This window comes from Schistocerca serialis, chromosome 10, assembly GCF_023864345.2.
Source record: "Schistocerca serialis cubense isolate TAMUIC-IGC-003099 chromosome 10, iqSchSeri2.2, whole genome shotgun sequence".
NCBI lineage: Eukaryota > Metazoa > Arthropoda > Insecta > Orthoptera > Acrididae > Schistocerca > Schistocerca serialis.
The window spans coordinates 94265645-94282497 of record NC_064647.1 but is presented as its reverse complement, the minus strand read 5'-3'; the positions used below and the strand labels follow the sequence as shown (position 1 = coordinate 94282497).

General features: G+C 40.9%; 1 protein-coding gene across 1 annotated transcript in view; it reads left to right on the top strand.

The window, feature by feature from the left end:
* The window catches only part of LOC126425012 (uncharacterized), a 146292-nt gene that overhangs the window by 52624 nt on the left and 76815 nt on the right, over positions 1–16853 (top strand). Inside the window, exon 3 of the mRNA XM_050087918.1 lies at positions 6164–6366. Coding sequence (XP_049943875.1) covers positions 6164–6366 — 203 coding nt within the window. The remainder of the gene's footprint in view (positions 1–6163; positions 6367–16853) is intronic.

Genomic DNA, 16853 nt, shown 5'->3' with positions numbered 1-16853 from the left:
TGCAGGAGGGGGGAAGGGGGGACGGAGGAAGAGAAGTGTGGGAAGAGGGAGAGGAAAGGGGAGGCTAGGAAAGGCAGTGGGAATAGGGAGGGGTTGGATCAGGAGTGGGGAAGAGGAGAAATGGGAAAGAGAAATGGAAGAGTATGGGGAGAGCGAGAGAAGATAAAGAAAGTGGTAGGGATAAGAGTTGTGCAGCCTGACAGACGGATACGCAAAAAACGGAATAAGATTACCGTGGGCAAACCTTTGTAGTACGCATTTCTGGTGCTAGGCATGCATAGCACAACTCATTGCCAATACAGTGCTGCCTGTGTAGTTAACCTGGCTTGTGATGTTCATCTACAGTGACTGTTTTTGCTAGCGCTGCTTTGTTCTTGTTTCATTTCTTATGATGGCAAGTTGAAGTGAACAATGTGCAGCTGTGAAATGTAGTTCTCTACTCAGTAAAAATGCCTCCGAAACTGTTTTAATATTGAAAAACCTCACCAAGATGATGCTATGGGGAAAAATAGAGTGCACGAGTGATTTGCTCGATTTAAAAATGGCGACATGACAATTGATGGTGAACCTCGTTCTGGATGTCCGTCGGCTGCCCGAATCGATGAAAATATTTTAAAAAATTCTAGAGCTTGTGCTCACAGACTGTCAACAGTCATTTGATCAACTGTCAGAGATTAGCTGATTATCTTGGAGTTCGGGTCAGGAAATTTTAACAGAAGATTTGGCAATAAAAAGGATTGCTGCCAAGTTTGTTACTCTGCACCTGACAGCCATCTCTGTTAGACAGTTTTTGGCTAAATATGGCATGGTTCCACTGCCCCACACACCTTACTCACCTGATCTCACTCTGTGTGACTTTTTCTTATTTCCATACATGACAATGGGCACAAAATGGCACTGATTTGACAACATTGAGGAAGTCGAGAAAAAAAATGAGAGAGGAGCTGTCAGTCATTTCTAAAGATGACTTCAAAAAATGTTTCAAACAGTGGAAGTACTGTATTAGTTGTAGTGGAGAGTATTTTGAAGGTGATAAAGTTATTTTGTAAACAATTTGAAAATACATAGCTTTTAAAAAATAATCGCATTTTTTGTGACACCCACTCATATATTAACTTAAAGTAAGAGAATATAATTTTATTACTAATTTCTTAAGGTACACTTAATGTTGGCGGTGATGCCTGCTTAAAGTAGAGAATATCATTTTATTACTTATTTCTTAAGGTACACTTAATGTTGGAGGTGATGCCAGAGAAGTGGGAGGGTGAAGTTAGAGAGAATGTGTGAGAAGGAGAGTTGTTGTTGTGGTCTTCAGTCCTGAGACTGGTTTGATGCAGCTCTCCATGCTACTCTATCCTGTGCCAGCTTCTTCATCTCCCAGTACCTACTGCAACCTACATCCTTCTGAATCTGCTTAGTGTATTCATCTCTTGGTCTCCCTTTACGATTTTTATGCTCCACGCTGCCCTCCAGTAATAATTTGGTGATCCCTTGATGCCTCAGAACATGTCCTACCAACCGACCCCTTCCTCTAGTCAAGTTGTGCCACAAACTCCTCTTCTCCCCAATTCTATTCAATACCTCCTCATTAGTTATGTGATCTACCCATCTAATCTTCAGCATCCTTCTGTAGCACCACATTTCGAAAGCTTCTATTCTCTTCTTGTCCGAATTATTTATCGTACACGTTTCACTTCCATACATGGCTACACTCCATAAAAATACTCTCAGAAATGACTTCCTGACACTTAAATCTATACTCGATGTTAACAAATTTCTCTTCCCCAGAAACGCTTTCCTTGCCATTGCCAGTCTACATTTTATATCCTCTCTACTTCAACCATCATCAGTTATTTTGCTCCCCTAATAGCAAAACTCCTTTACTACTTTAAGTGTCTCATTTCCTAATCGAATTCCCTCAGCATCACTCGACTTAATTCGACTGCATTCCATTATCCTCGTTTTGCTTTTGTTGATGTTCATCTTATATCCTCCTTTCAAGACGCTATCCATTCCATTCAACTGCTCTTCCAAGTCCTTTGCTGTCTCTGACAGAATTACAATGTCATCGGCGAACCTCAAAGTTTTTATTTCTTCTCCATGGATTTTAATACCTATTCCAAATTTTTCTTTTGTTTCCTTTACTGCTTGCTCAATATATAGATTGAATAACATTGGGGAGAGGCTGCAACCCTGTCTTACTCCCTGCCCAACAACTGCTTCCCTTTCATGTCCCTCGACTCATATAACTGCCATCTGGTTTCTGTACAAATTGTAAATAGCCTTCCGCTCCCTGTATTTTACCCCTGCCACCTTTAGAATTTGAAAGAGAGTATTCCAGTTAACATTGTCAAAAGCTTTCTCTAAGTCTACAAATGCTAGAAACGTAGGTTTGCCTTTCCTTAATCTTTCTTCTAAGATAAGTCATAAGGTCAGTATTGCCTCACGTGTTCCAGTATTTCTATGGAATCCAAACTGATCTTCCCCGAGGTTGGCTTCTACTAGTTTTTCCATTCGTCTGTAAAGAATTCATGTTAGTATTTTGCAACTGTGGCTTATTAAACTGATTGTTCGGTAATTTTCACATCTGTCAACACCTGCTTTCTTTGGGATTGGAATTATTATATTCTTCTTGAAGTCTGAGGGTATTTCGCCTGTTTCATACATCTTGCTCACCAGATGCTAGAGTTTTGTCAGGACTGGCTCTCCCAAGGCCGTCAGTAGTTCCAGTGGAATGTTGTCTACTCCGGGGGCCTTGTTTTGACTCATGTCTTTCAGTGCTCTGTCAAACTCTTCACACAGTATCGTATCTCCCATTTCATCTACATCTACATCCTCTTCCATTTCCATAATATTGTCCTCAAGTACATCGCCCTTGTATAGACCCTCTATATACTCCTTCCACCTTTCTACTTTCCCTTCTTTGCTTAGAACTGGATTTCCATCTGAGCTCTTGATGTTCATACAAGTGGTTCTCTTATCTCCAATGGTCTCTTTAATTTTCCTGTATGCGGTATCTATCTTACCCCTAGTGAGATAAGCCTCTACATCCTTACATTTGTCCTCTAGCCATCCCTGCTTAGCCATTTTGCACTTCCTGCCGATCTAATTTTTGAGACGTTTGTTTTCCTTTTTGCCTGCTTCATTTACTGCATTTTTATATTTTCTCCTTTCATCAATTAAATTCAATATTTCTTCTGTTACCCAAGGATTTCTACTAGCCCTCGTCTTTTTACCTACTTGATCCTCTGCTGCCTTCACTACTTCATCCCTCAAAGCTACCCATTCTTCTTCTACTGTATTTCTTTCCCCCATTCCTGTCAATTGTTCCCTTATGCTCTCCATGAAACTCTGTACAACCTCTGGTTCTTTCAGTTTATCCAGGTCCCATCTCCTTAAGTTCCCACCTTTTTGCAGTTTCTTCAGTTTTAATCTACAGTTCATAACCAATAGATTGTGGTCAGAGTCCACATCTGCCCCTGGAAATATCTTACAATTTAAAACCTGGTTCCTAAATCTCTGTCATACCATTATATAATCTATCTGATACCTTTTAGTATCTCCAGGGTTCTTCCATGTATACAACCTTCTTTCATGATTCTTAAACAAAGTGTTAGCTATGATTAAGTTGTGCTCTGTGCAGAATTCTACCAGGGGCTTCCTCTTTCATTTCTTAGCCCCAATCCATATTCACCTACTAAGTTTCCTTCTCTCCCTTTTCCTACTACCGAATTCCAGTCACCCATGACTATTAAATTTTCATCACCCTTCACTATCTGAATAATTTCTTTTATTTCATCATACATTTCTTCAATTTCTTCATCATCAGCAGAGCTAATTGGCATATAAACTTGTACTACTGTAGTAGGTGTGCGCTTCGTATCTATCTTGGCCACAATAATGCGTTCACTATGCTGTTTGTAGTAGCTTACCCGCACTCCTATTTTTTTATTCATTATTAAACCTACTCCTGCATTACCCCTATTTGATTTTATATTTATAACCCTGTATTCACCTGACCAAAAGTCTTGTTCCTCCTGCCAGCGAACTTCACTAATTCCCGCTATATATAACTTTAACCTATCCATTTCCCTTTTTAAATTTTCTAACCTACCTGCTCGATTAAGTGATCTGACATTCCATGCTCCGATCCGTAGAACGCCAGTTTTCTTTCTCCTCATAACGACATCCTCTTGAGTAGTCCCCGCCCGGAGATCCGAATGGGGGACTATTTTACCTCCGGAACATTTTACCCAAGAGGACGCCATCATCATTTAATCATACAGTAAAGCTGCATGCCCTCGGGAAAAATTACGGCCGTAGTTTCCCCTTGCTTTCAGCCGTTCGCAGTACCAGCACAGCAAGGCCGTTTTGGTTATTGTTACAAGGCCAGATCAGTCAATCATCCTGACTGTTGCCCTTGCAACTACTGAAAAGGCTGCTGCCCCTCTTCAGGAACCACACGTTTGTCTGGTCTCTCAACAGATACCCCTCCGTTGTGGTTGCAGCTACAGTATGGCTATCTGTATCGATGAGGCACGCAAGCCTCCCCACCAACGGCAAGGTCCATGGTTCATGGGGGGAGGGAGAAGGAGAGGAAGAAAGAAATAGAGAATAGCATAAAATACACAGTCTTTGATGGTGGTGGCACAGATTAATAGCAGATGGTCAGAATATAGTTTGTAGAACACATTGAGACTTGCAGATGTGACTGTGTACAACATAGCATACGAGGCGCATTCAATAAGTAATGCAAAACTTTTTTTTCTGAAAACAGGTTAGTTTTATTCAGGATAATACACCACACTGTTGTCCAGTCATTTGGCTATAAAACCCTATTTTTCAACATAATCTCCATTCAATGCAACAGCTGTGTGCCACTTTACTGGCTAGGCCTGTACGCTCGTACAGTACTATTCTACTGGTCGATGCTGGAGGCAACATCTTGTTGCATCAATAACCTCCCTATTGTCCGTTTACTGCTTCCTGTGGCGTGCACCCTACATTGGACCAAAGAGATGGAAGTTGAAAAGTGCCAGTTTCGAGCTGTAGGGTGGATGAGAAAGAACAGTCCAGTGAAGTTTTGCATTTTCTCTCAGGTATGCAGACTTCCGTGAGGCCTTGCATTCTCATGGAGAAGAAGTAGTTTATTTGCATTTTTGTGGCAACAAACCTAATGAAGTCTTCTTCAGTTTCCTGTGGGTAGCACAATACACCTCAGAGTTGATTGTTGCACCATGAGGGAGGACATCAAATAGAATAAGCCCTTCATAGTCCCAGAAGACGATTGCCACGATTTTACCAGCTGATGGTGCAGCTCTGAACTTTTTCTTCAAATTAGAGGTGGTGTGGTGCCACTCTGTGGATTACTGTTTTGTTTCCGGCTTCATTGCCTGGCAGTGTTTAACAAAAAGTTGTCACAAGCAGCCTCATAACATGCAAGCAATTCCACACAGGTAGTCCTCCATTGCTCTTTATGGTCTGCTGTTAGGCAGCAATGAACCCCGCAGCCACACACCTTTGAATTTACCAACTGGCGGAAAAGTGTGTCAGTGCTATCAACACAACGCAACACAACACAACTTCAAGTTGTGCAGTGAGGTGTTTGATGGTGATATATCGATCGCCTCGAATGAGAGAATCCACACGATCCAGCATTGCAGGAATCACTGCTCTGTGCAACTGGTCAGCATGCGAGATATTGAAAAGGTTTTTGTTATCTTGTAGTGACGGTGTGGCACTTTTTGCCCAATAACTCACCATGCTTTCGTTCACTGCCAGGTGTCCATAGACATTCTGCAACTGCCTATGAACATCTGTGATCCTCTGGCTTTCTGCCAAAAGGAACTCGATGAGAGCTCTCTGCTTGGAATGCACCTCTGTTACAGACACCATTTTGAAGGCTACGTATAGCACTGCCACATATTGGAACTTCATGAAACTGTAGGGGCTAAAGTGGGGATATTTGACAATGTACCACAACAAATTCCACATTTTTTTCAACTGAAATTGACAGAGAAAATAAAGTGTTGCATTACTTATTGATCGCCTCTTATATAATTGTTCATGGTCTTTGGAATGTTTGAAATGCATTTGTTTAATGTTGCTTGAAGAAGGTCAAATGATGATAATATAAAGCACTGTCTTGCTGCACACTTTACAGGTGAAGTTTTGGGAGCACTTTGTAGGCAGACAGGGGTACAGACGTTCCTGGAAAGCCGTGAGGTGCTGCTGGACATGATTAGGTCCAGCATCGAACAGTCCCCGGTACCTCCCGACGAGGAGGAGGCACCACCCCCGCCGCCACCTCCGTCGTCCTCGATGCTGCTCGGTGTTCCAGATAAGATGGGTCCACTGTCACGCAGGGTAAGCACATGTAATACTGCCCTGTGAGAGACTCTGCCTTGCTGACAGAGACAAGCTGCGTGAACTTTTCAGAATTAATCTTTAACTCTGCTGTTGGGTGTGCACTGTTTTGAAACTTTCTGGCTGTAAGAGTTAATGGACATTTAAGGGAGATGTTCGTTGAGAAAGGAGTGAGACAGGGTTGTAGCCTAACCCCAATATTATTCAATTTGTACATTGAGTGAATGGTAAAGGAAATTGAGGAGAAATTTGGAGAGGAAATTGAAGTTTATGGAAAAGAAATAAATTTGAGGTTTGCAGATTACATTGTAATTCTGTCACTGACCGCAAAAGACATGGCAGAGCAGTTGAATGGAATTAGTGTCTTGAAAAAAGGTTCCAATATGAATGTCAACAAAATTAAAATGACGGAAATGGTATGTAGTTGAATTACCCAGGCAGTATTAAAGGATTTAGATTAGGAAATAAGACACTAAAAGTAGTAAATGACTTTAGCTATTTAGGCAGCAAGATAACTGACAATGGCCAGGCTATTGAGGATATTAAATGCAGATTGGCTGATATTAAATACAGATTGGCTGAAGTGCAAAAATTGTTTCTGAAAAAGGAGAATTTGTTAAGATCTAATATGAATATAAACATTGGAAAATCTTTTCTGAAGGTATTTTGACTGGAGTGTACATTGTCCATGTGAATCGTGGACAATAAGCGGTTCACACGAGAAGAGAATATAAGCTTTTGAAATGAGGTGCTACAGAAGCATGCTAAAGGGTACCTGGTTAGCTTTAGTAAGTAATGAGAAGGTACAGAACCAAATCGGTGGAAAAATGAATTTATGGCACAAATCGACTAAAAGAAGAGATCGGTTGATAGGACACATCCTGAGGCATCAACAAATAGTCAATTTAGTTGTCGAGAGAAGTGGGGGGGGGGGGGGGGGGGAGTGGGAAGCAAAAACTGGAGTGGAATCAAGTCCTGAATACAGAAATAGGCTAGCATTGAGATCCTGTAACGTTGCCATCTGGTAGTTCCAAGTAATAATAATCATTATTCGACATTTGCAATAATTAAGTTCTATATTTTAAGTGACTTTATTGGAACAGCAAGCCAATGAACATCACCAAGATAATTTCATTAAATTGTGACATAAAAACTAATACATTTTTATTAATGTTGAACTATTAAGTCCTGTGTGTTTTGCTTGTTAATTTGTAACTGAACAACTATTTGCATTTGATCATTTTTTTTAAATTTTTTCCAGTTGTATCATTTAAATACAAAACTTTGTACATCCTCGTTTTTATTTTTAAAATTGTTATAAAATTGAAAACAAATGTGATGTAAAACTTGAACAAGCTGAAACTCTTCTGGGGGCACAACTGCCCCGGCAAATTTATGAATGAGAGGTACTCATTAAATGAAAAATTCAATATATTGTCATTTTCTGGATACAACATGTTCTACCAAGTCTGAACTTGTGTGAAGTTATAGTTTTGACATTCACAACAATTACAGTACCATCAAGAGCCAACTTATGGCATGCACCTTAACCTGTTGCTGAAGAAATTACATATGGATTTTCTGTGAATAGAATGTTCATAGCGGAAAAATACTAACATCAATTCTTTACAGATGAATGGAAAAACTGGTAGAAACACACCTTGGGGAAGATCTGTTTGGATTCCGTAGAAATGTTGGAACACATGAGGGCCATACTGACCCTCCGACTTATCTTAGAAGATAGGTTAAGGAAAGGCAACCCTACGTTTCTAGCATTTGTAGACTTGGTGAAAGCTTTTGACAATGTTGACTGAAATATTCTCTTTCAAATTCTGAAGGTGGCAGGGGTCAACTACAGGGAGCGAAAGGCTATTTACAATTTGTACAGAAACCAGATGGCAGTTATAAGAGTCGAGGGGCATGATAGGGAAGCAGTGGTTGGGAAGGGAGTGAGACAGGGTTGTAGCCTCTCTCTGATGTTATTCAATCTGTATATTGAGCAAGCAGTGAAGGAAACAAAAGAAAAGTTCTGAGTAGGTATTAAAATCCATGGAGAAGAAATAAGAACTTTGAGGTTCGCCAATGACATTGTAATTCTGTCAGAGACAGCAAAGGAAGAGCAGCTGAACGGAATGGACAGTGTCTTGAAAGGAGGATATAAGATGAACATCAACAAAAGCAAAACGAGGATAATGGAATGTAGTCAAATTAAGTCGGGTGATGCTGAGGGAATTCGATTAGGAAATGAGACACTTAAAGTAGTAAAGGAGTTTTGCTATTTGGGGAGCAAAATAAGTGATGATAGTTTAAGTATAGAGGATATAAAATGTAGACTGGCAATGGCAAGGAAAACGTTTCTGAAGAAGAGAAATCAGTTAACATCGACTAAAGATTTAAGTGTCAGGAAGTCTTTTCTGAAAGTATTTGTATGGATTATAGCCATGTATGGAAGTGAACATTTACAATAAATAGTTTACACAAGAAGAGAATAGAAGCTTTCAAAATGTTGTGCTACAAAAGAATGCTGAAGATTAGATGGGTAGATCATGTAACTAATGAGGAGGTAGTGAATAGAATTAGGAGAAGAGGAATTTGTGGCACAACTTGACTAGAAGAAAGGATCCGTTGGTAGGACACATTCTGAGGCATCAAGGGATCATCAGTTTAGTATTGGAGGGAAGCTCAGAGAGTAAAAATCATAGAGGGAAACCAAGACATGAATACACTAAACTGGGTTCAAGTCCTGCCCTGGCATAGATATTCACTTATCACCAGTGGATTCATTTCACTGCCCAGTTGTAGCCCATGTCAGAATTTTTCATTTCATCATATCATAGTTCAGTTGAAACTGATTTTTATGATCAACAAAAATTATAAAAGGGTAAATGTGTGGGGAAGTGAGCATAACTATTTCGGAAAAGGAGTGAAATTAAGTAAAGGAAAGGAAAGTGACTGAAGGTACATTGGTGGAATAGAAGGCTGTATAGTGCTGGAGGGGTAGATGGGAAGGTCATAAGTGGGTGAAGACAAGGACTCAATTTTCCTTTGTTTGAGTTCTTCATGTGTATTTAGCTGTTTATTACTTGTTTCAAATGCCAGTTATATATGGATATTGTCCCAATAACATTCCTCAAAAAAACATCATCTTTCCTCCAGGGATTCCCATTGAGTTCCAAACACATCTCTATAATACTTGCATGGTGTTCCACCTCTGAATTGATTTGGTGGCCAGTGATTTGAGAACTCTCACCATCGCTGCCAGAACTGTTTTCCAGGGGGGCTCAACTTCAAATGAAACTGATGATTAGTTTTATTTGTTTATTGTTTACTAATGTTCCAAATTAGCTTTTGCTTTATTCTTAGTGTGTGTTGTCCTTTTAGTGTAGTATGTGAGTTTCATTTTTTTAATGACTGTGTGGAGGATTTCACAATAGTGGTGGTAATGAAATTTCAAATTTTGGCTATTGTTTGTTCTCTGAATTATATAAAGCTCTCTCTTCCTTGCACAAAATGCTTTGATTGATCACTTATCTTTGCTTATGTTCAATTTTGCCCTTATTTCTTTTAGGGGAAAACAAGGCTCAAAGTACTGTAGGTATATGTGTAAGAAGTAAGAAAAAGTTAAATTCTCCATCAATACTGATAAATATGTATGTTTTTGGATAGGGTCTGCCTTTAGCAAAACACATTTTTTGTTTTCTAACCCAAACACGTTTCACTGCAGTTGCAGCATCTTCAGTGGGCTTTTATTTTCCATCTGTTAAAGATAAAGAGTGTTCTTTGCTGTTTCTATACATGTAGCTATTAGTTTTTAAATCATAATTACAGATATTGAAAAAACACATAAATTATGAATTCATACCTTTTTACCACATGGTGTGGTTTTTCTGATGTGTTGTGTTTCTACAGTGACCATTTTTTTTGCACAGTTTGTCATCTGCAACCACTTATACCTTAATATATCTAAAAACACAGATGATGTGACTTACCGAACGAAAGTGCTGGCAGGTCGATAGACACACAAACAAACACAAACATACACACGAAATTCAAGCTTTCGCAACAAACTGTTGCCTCATCAGGAAAGAGGGAAGGAGAGGGAAAGACGAAAGGATGTGGGTTTTAAGGGAGAGGGTAAGGAGTCATTCCAATCCTGGGAGCGGAAAGACTTACCTTAGGGGGAAAAAAGGACAGGTATACACTCGCACACACACACATATCCATCCGCACATACACAGACACAAGCAGACATTTGTAAAGGCAAAGAGTTTGGGCAGAGATGTCAGTCAGGCGGAAGTAAAGAGGCAAAGATGTTGTTGAAAGACAGGTGAGGTATGAGCGGCGGCAAATTGAAATTAGCGGAGATTGAGGCCTGGCGGATAACAAGAAGAGAGGATGTACTGAAGGGCAAGTTCCCATCTCCGGAGTTCTGACAGGTTGGTGTTAGTGGGAAGTATCCAGATAACCCGGACGGTTTAACACTGTGCCAAGATGTGCTGGCCGTGCACCAAGGCATGTTTAGCCACAAGGTGATCCTCATTACCAACAAACACTGTCTGCCTGTGTCCATTCATGCAAATGGACAGTTTGTTGCTGGTCATTCCCACATAGAAAGCTTCACAGTGTAGGCAGGTCAGTTGGTAAATCATGTGGGTGCTTTCACACGTGGCTCTGCCTTTGATCGTGTACACCTTCCGGGTTACAGGACTGGAGTAGGTGGTGGTGGGAGGGTGCATGGGACAAGTTTTACATCGGGGGCGGTTACAATGGTAGGAGCCAGAGGGTAGGGAAGGTGGTTTGGGGATTGCATAGGGATGAACTAAGAGGTTACGCAGGTTAGGTGGATGGCGGAAAGACACTCTTGGTGGAGTGGGGAGGATTTCATGAAGGATGGATCTCATTTCAGGGCAGGATTTGAGGAAGTCGTATCCCCACTGGAGAGCCACATTCAGAGTCTGATCCAGTCCCGGAAAGTATCCTGTCACAAGTGGGGCACTTTTGGGGTTCTTCTGTGGGAGGTTCTGGGTTTGAGGTGATGAGGAAGTGGCTCTGGTTATTTGCTTCTGTACCAGGTCGGGAGGGTAGTTGCGGGATGCGAAAGCTGTTTTCAGGTTGTTGGTGTAATGGTTCAGGGATTCCGGACTGGAGCAGATTCGTTTGTCACGAAGACCTAGGCTGTAGGGAAGGGACCGTTTGATGTGGAATGGGTGGCAGCTGTCATAATGGAGGTACTGTTGCTTGTTGGTGGGTTTGATGTGGACGGACGTGTGAAGCTGGCCATTGGACAGGTGGAGGTCAACGTCAAGGAAAGTGGCTTGGGATTTTGAGTAGGACCAGGTGAATCTGATGGAACCAAAGGAGTTTAGGTTGGAGAGGAAACTCTGGAGTTCTTCTTCACTGTGAGTCCAGATCATTAAGATGTCATCAATAAATCTGTACCAAACTTTGGGTTGGCAGGCCTGGGTAACCAAGAAGGCTTCCTCTAAGCGACCCATGAATAGGTTGGCGTACGAGGGGGCTATCCTGGTGCCCATGGCTGTTCCCTTTAATTGTTCGTATGTCTGGCCTTCGAAAGTGAAGAAGTTGTGGATCAGGTGATGAGGTAATGAGGAAAGAGGTTTTTGGTAGGGTGGCAGGTGATCGGCGTGAAAGGAAGTGCTCCATCGCAGCGAGGCCCTGGACGTGCAGAATATTTGTGTATAAGGAAGTGGCATCAATGATTACAAGGATGGTTTCCGGGGGTAACAGATTGGGTAAGGATTCCAGGCGTTCGAGAAAGTTGTTGGTGTCTTTGATGAAGGATGGGAGACTGCCTACGTAGATCAACACCTTCAACCCATTACATGCACCTGTCCCATGCACCCTCCCACCACCACCTACTCCAGTCCTGTAACCTGGAAGGTGTACACGATCAAAGGCAGAGCCACGTGTGAAAGCACCCACGTGATTTACCAACTGACCTGCCTACACTGCGAAGCTTTCTATGTGGGAATGACCAGCAACAAACTGTCCATTCGCATGAATGGACACAGGCAGACAGTGTTTGTTGGTAATGAGGATCACCCTGTGGCTAAACATGCCTTGGTGCACGGCCAGCACATCTTGGCACAGTGTTACACCGTCCGGGTTATCTGGATACTTCCCACTGACACCAACCTGTCAGAACTCCGGAGATGGTAACTTGTTCTTCAGTACATCCTCTCTTCTCGTTACCCGCCAGGCCTCAATCTCCGCTAATTTCAATTTGCCGCCGCTCATACCTCACCTGTCTTTCAACAACATCTTTGCCTCTTTACTTCCACCCGACTGACATCTCTGCCCAAACTCTTTGCCTTTACAAATGTCTGCTTGTGTCTGTGTATGTGCGGATGGATATGTGTGTGTGTGCGCGAGTGTATACCTGTCCTTTTTTCCCCCCTAAGGTAAGTCTTTCCACTCCCGGGATTGGAATGACTCCTTACCCTCTCCCTTAAAACCCACATCCTTTCGTCTTTCCCTCTCCTTCCCTCTTTCCTGATGAGGCAACAGTTTGTTGCAAAAGCTTGAATTTCGTGTGTATGTTTGTGTTTGTTTGTGTGTCTATCGACCTGCCAGCACTTTCGTTCGGTAAGTCACATCATCTGTGTTTTTAGATATATTTTTCCCATGTGGAATGTTTCCCTCTATTATATTCAATCATTAATTTGAACCCAACACTTATACCTTAAAGTAGACAAATTGTTTAAGCCAAAATTACAATTTGAAAACTTGTTATTTCTATGTCTGAAATAATTTAATTCTTTGTGTGTGTGTGTGTGTGTGTGTGTGTGTGTGTGTGTGTGTGTGTGTGTGTGTGTGCGTGCGTGCGTGCGTGCGTGTGCGTGCGCACGTGCGCATGTGACAAGGGGGAGAGAGAGCGAGAGCGAATGCTAGCGCTCTCCCTCCCTTGTCGCCCGCGCGCGCGCACACACACACACACACACACACACACACACACACACACACACACACACACACACAAAGGAAAAAAAAAGAATCACTAACACCTCTGAAAGATTCAGAACAACCGCTAGGAACACCTTGAACTGTTCCACTGCTCGCCATGTTTGTTTTTACAGCTGGTAAAGCAGTGAAACAGTAACGGTGACAGTGATAGTGACAACTCAATAGACAGTGATGAAGATTATTAAAAGGAATTCGTAAGTGAAACATTATGTAAATAGACACACACATAGAATTAAATAATTTCAGACATAGAAATAACAAGTTTTAAAATTGTAATTTTGGCTTAAACAGTTTGTCTACTTTAAGGTATAATGGTTGCAGATGACAAATTGTGTAAAAAAAAAAAAAAAAAAGGGTCACTGTAGAAACACAACACATCAGAAAAACCACACACCATGTGGTAAAAAGGTATGAATTTGTAATTTATGGTTTTTTTTTCAAATATCTGTAATTACGATTTAAAAACTAATAGCTACATGTATACAAACAACAAAGAACACTCTTTATCTTTTACAGATGGAAAATAAAAGCCCACTGAAGATGCTGCAACTGCAGTGAAACATGTTTGGGTTAAAAAACAAAAAAGTGTGCTAAAGGCGGACCCTATCCAAAATCATACATATTATTAGAGCAAACACAGAAGAAAAGCGCTTCAACACTGATAAAATCTTCTCGGGTTGACAGCCGAGTCAATGCGTCATTCTCCGGCAATGTTTCAGCGAGTTTCTTACTTGCCATCTTCAGGCAAAGTGTCTGGTTCATGTCTCATCCAGGTCTGTATAACCGCTGGACCATGGGCTTCTCTGCATCCTCAGCGCTGTCGGGCCAATCGGATGTGAGTAGAATCGGCCCGGCATCATGTGGTGGGGAGGACACTCTGGCGGCAGGTTCCTGCGTCTTGTCTCTGTGTGTCCCGTTTACTCCATCTGCCACCACTGACCTGCCTCCGTCGGTGCACACTCGTCGCATTCTTGCTAAAGTTGTGTTCGACATGGTGCCGAGTTGGAAGCCGCTATCCTGGTTGACCACATTATCACTGACTCGTATCTTCACTGCGTCTTTAATAACAGAGCCCCGGAAACCTTTCGCTCTACCCAGCACCTTGGTTTGCTCAAATTGAAATGTGTGTTCTTCACAGAGCCTTTGCTCCACTACCGCAGGTTTTTCCTTTTGTCCAAGGCGAACACTTCTTACGTGTTCAGAGATGCCTCGTGTGATGCAATGCTGTGTCTGTCCAATATATCGTTTTCCGCATTCACAGGAAATGCTGCAGACACCCAGTGTTCTTAGACCCCAGTTATCCTTCATTGAGCCCGGAATATTCCCAATTTTTGTTGGAGGACAGAAGATGGGTTTTTATCTTGTTTTTCTCCAGTATCCTGGAAATCTTTGCTGTGGGCGGCCCTGCGTACTGAAGGAGTGCCAGGCCCTTGTTTTTTCATCTTCCTGAAGCTCCTCTTCCTCCTTCTTCTTCTTGCTCATCTTGAGGGCGTCCATCTGAATTTTGGTGTAGCCATTCTTCTGGAAAGTTTCCTTCAGTTGCTGAATCCCAATAGATAAACTATCCTTGTTGCGTATGTTGTGAGCTCTTCTAATTCCATTGTGAACTTGATGTTCTCATGTCTCGTGTATGCTGTTCAGACGACGGTTGTGAAATTCTATTAGTGTGTCCTTGCTGTGCAGCCAGACTGCAAAAGTATTGTCCACGTACCAATAGAAGACCTTGGGATTAAGATGTGTGGTTTTCAAAGTGCTATCCTCAAAGTATTCGATGTACATTGGCGATACGTTGTACCGGTGGGGATCCCGTAGTGACTCCATCTACATGTTGGTAAAACTTGCCGCCAGACTGGAAATAAATGGTTGTGAGTGCATGGGAGAATAATTCCACTGAGTCTTCATTGAAATGATTTTCCAGTAATTTCAAGGAGTCCTCCTACAGCATCATGGTACATGATAAACAGTTATTGTTTACACCATGCAGATTAAATTCCTATGATTTTCTTGTATTTCATTAATGCATGTCTTGTCTGGCTCCACATCCCTGAAGTTTCTTGCTCTTAATGGGGCCTTTCTTTCTTTTTTTTTTTTTTTTTAATTTTTTAAATCAGTGTTATGACTGGTTTGATGTGGCACGTAACAGATTCCTTTCCTGTGCCAACTTTCCTACCTCAGAGTAGATACTACAACCTACATCCTCAGTTATTTGATAGATGTATTCCGATCTCTGCATTCCCCTACAGTTTATAGCTCCCTCAAGTACCATAAAAGCTTTTTCCTGATGTCTTCAGAAATATCCTATCATCCTGTTCCTTAACTTTTTCAGTATTTTCCGTATGTTCCTTTCCTCACCAATTCTATGGAGAACCTCCTAATTCCTTACCTTCTCAGTCCGCCTGATTTTCGACACTCATCTGTAGCACCATGTCTCAGATGCTCCAATTCTCTCTTTTTTGGTTTTCCCACATTCAATGTTTCACTACAATACAATGCTGTGCTTTGAACATACATTCTCAGAAGTTCCTTCCTTAAAATAAGACATGTGTTTGATATTAATAGACTTCTTGTGGCCAGGAACGCCCTTTTTGCCACTGCTAGTCTGCTGCTTGTGTCCTCCTTCATGGGTTATTTTGCTATTAAGTTGCAGAATTACTTAACTTTGTGATCACCAGTTCTGATGTTAAGTTTCTCACTGTTCTCATTTCTGATAATTACTTTTGTTACTTTTGGTTTTCTTCAGTTTACTCTAAATCCATATTCTGTACTCATTAGACTGTTTATTCCATTCAACAGGTCCTGTAATTCTTCTTCACTTTCACTGAATATAGCAAAGACACCAGTGACACTCTTGGTTCTTGTACATATTGTATATTATTGTCTTTCCCTGCAGCATACTCTATGAGCTGTATAGAACACAATGAATGAATGAATGAAATTGCTGTTGATTCTTTGGTAGTTACACAGACTACGTACAGACAGAAAACTGACTCTGTAACGTAACAGATTGAGGTGAACCAACTGAAGTATCACATACTAATTTTTAGTAAACAAGCTGATACATCTTGTATTATGCATGTAAATACTTATTATTGAAATTTTTTTTACCCACTGTAACTGTTGATTCATTATATTATACGCAAGACTAATATTATAACTTAATTCTATACAATGAATGTTTGTTTGTCATATTAACAGTGTCATATTTCTGGTGTCTTTGTAATTTCAAAGATAAGTTAGAATATTACATAACTCTATTCAATGTAAACATATGTCACAAATGTTCATAACATAATTCGAAAAGTAATTATATGTGTAATTAAAATTTGATAATTTCTGAATTTTAGAAACACATATATTATAAAACTGAAGTTGAAATCAATTATATTTTGTAAATATAACTTGAAAATCTCCATTTACATTTAATTAAGTATGCCATGGTGTGTTCTAATAACATAATAATTGTGATTTAGTTAAAATTCTGTTGTAAGCATTAACTTGCATTA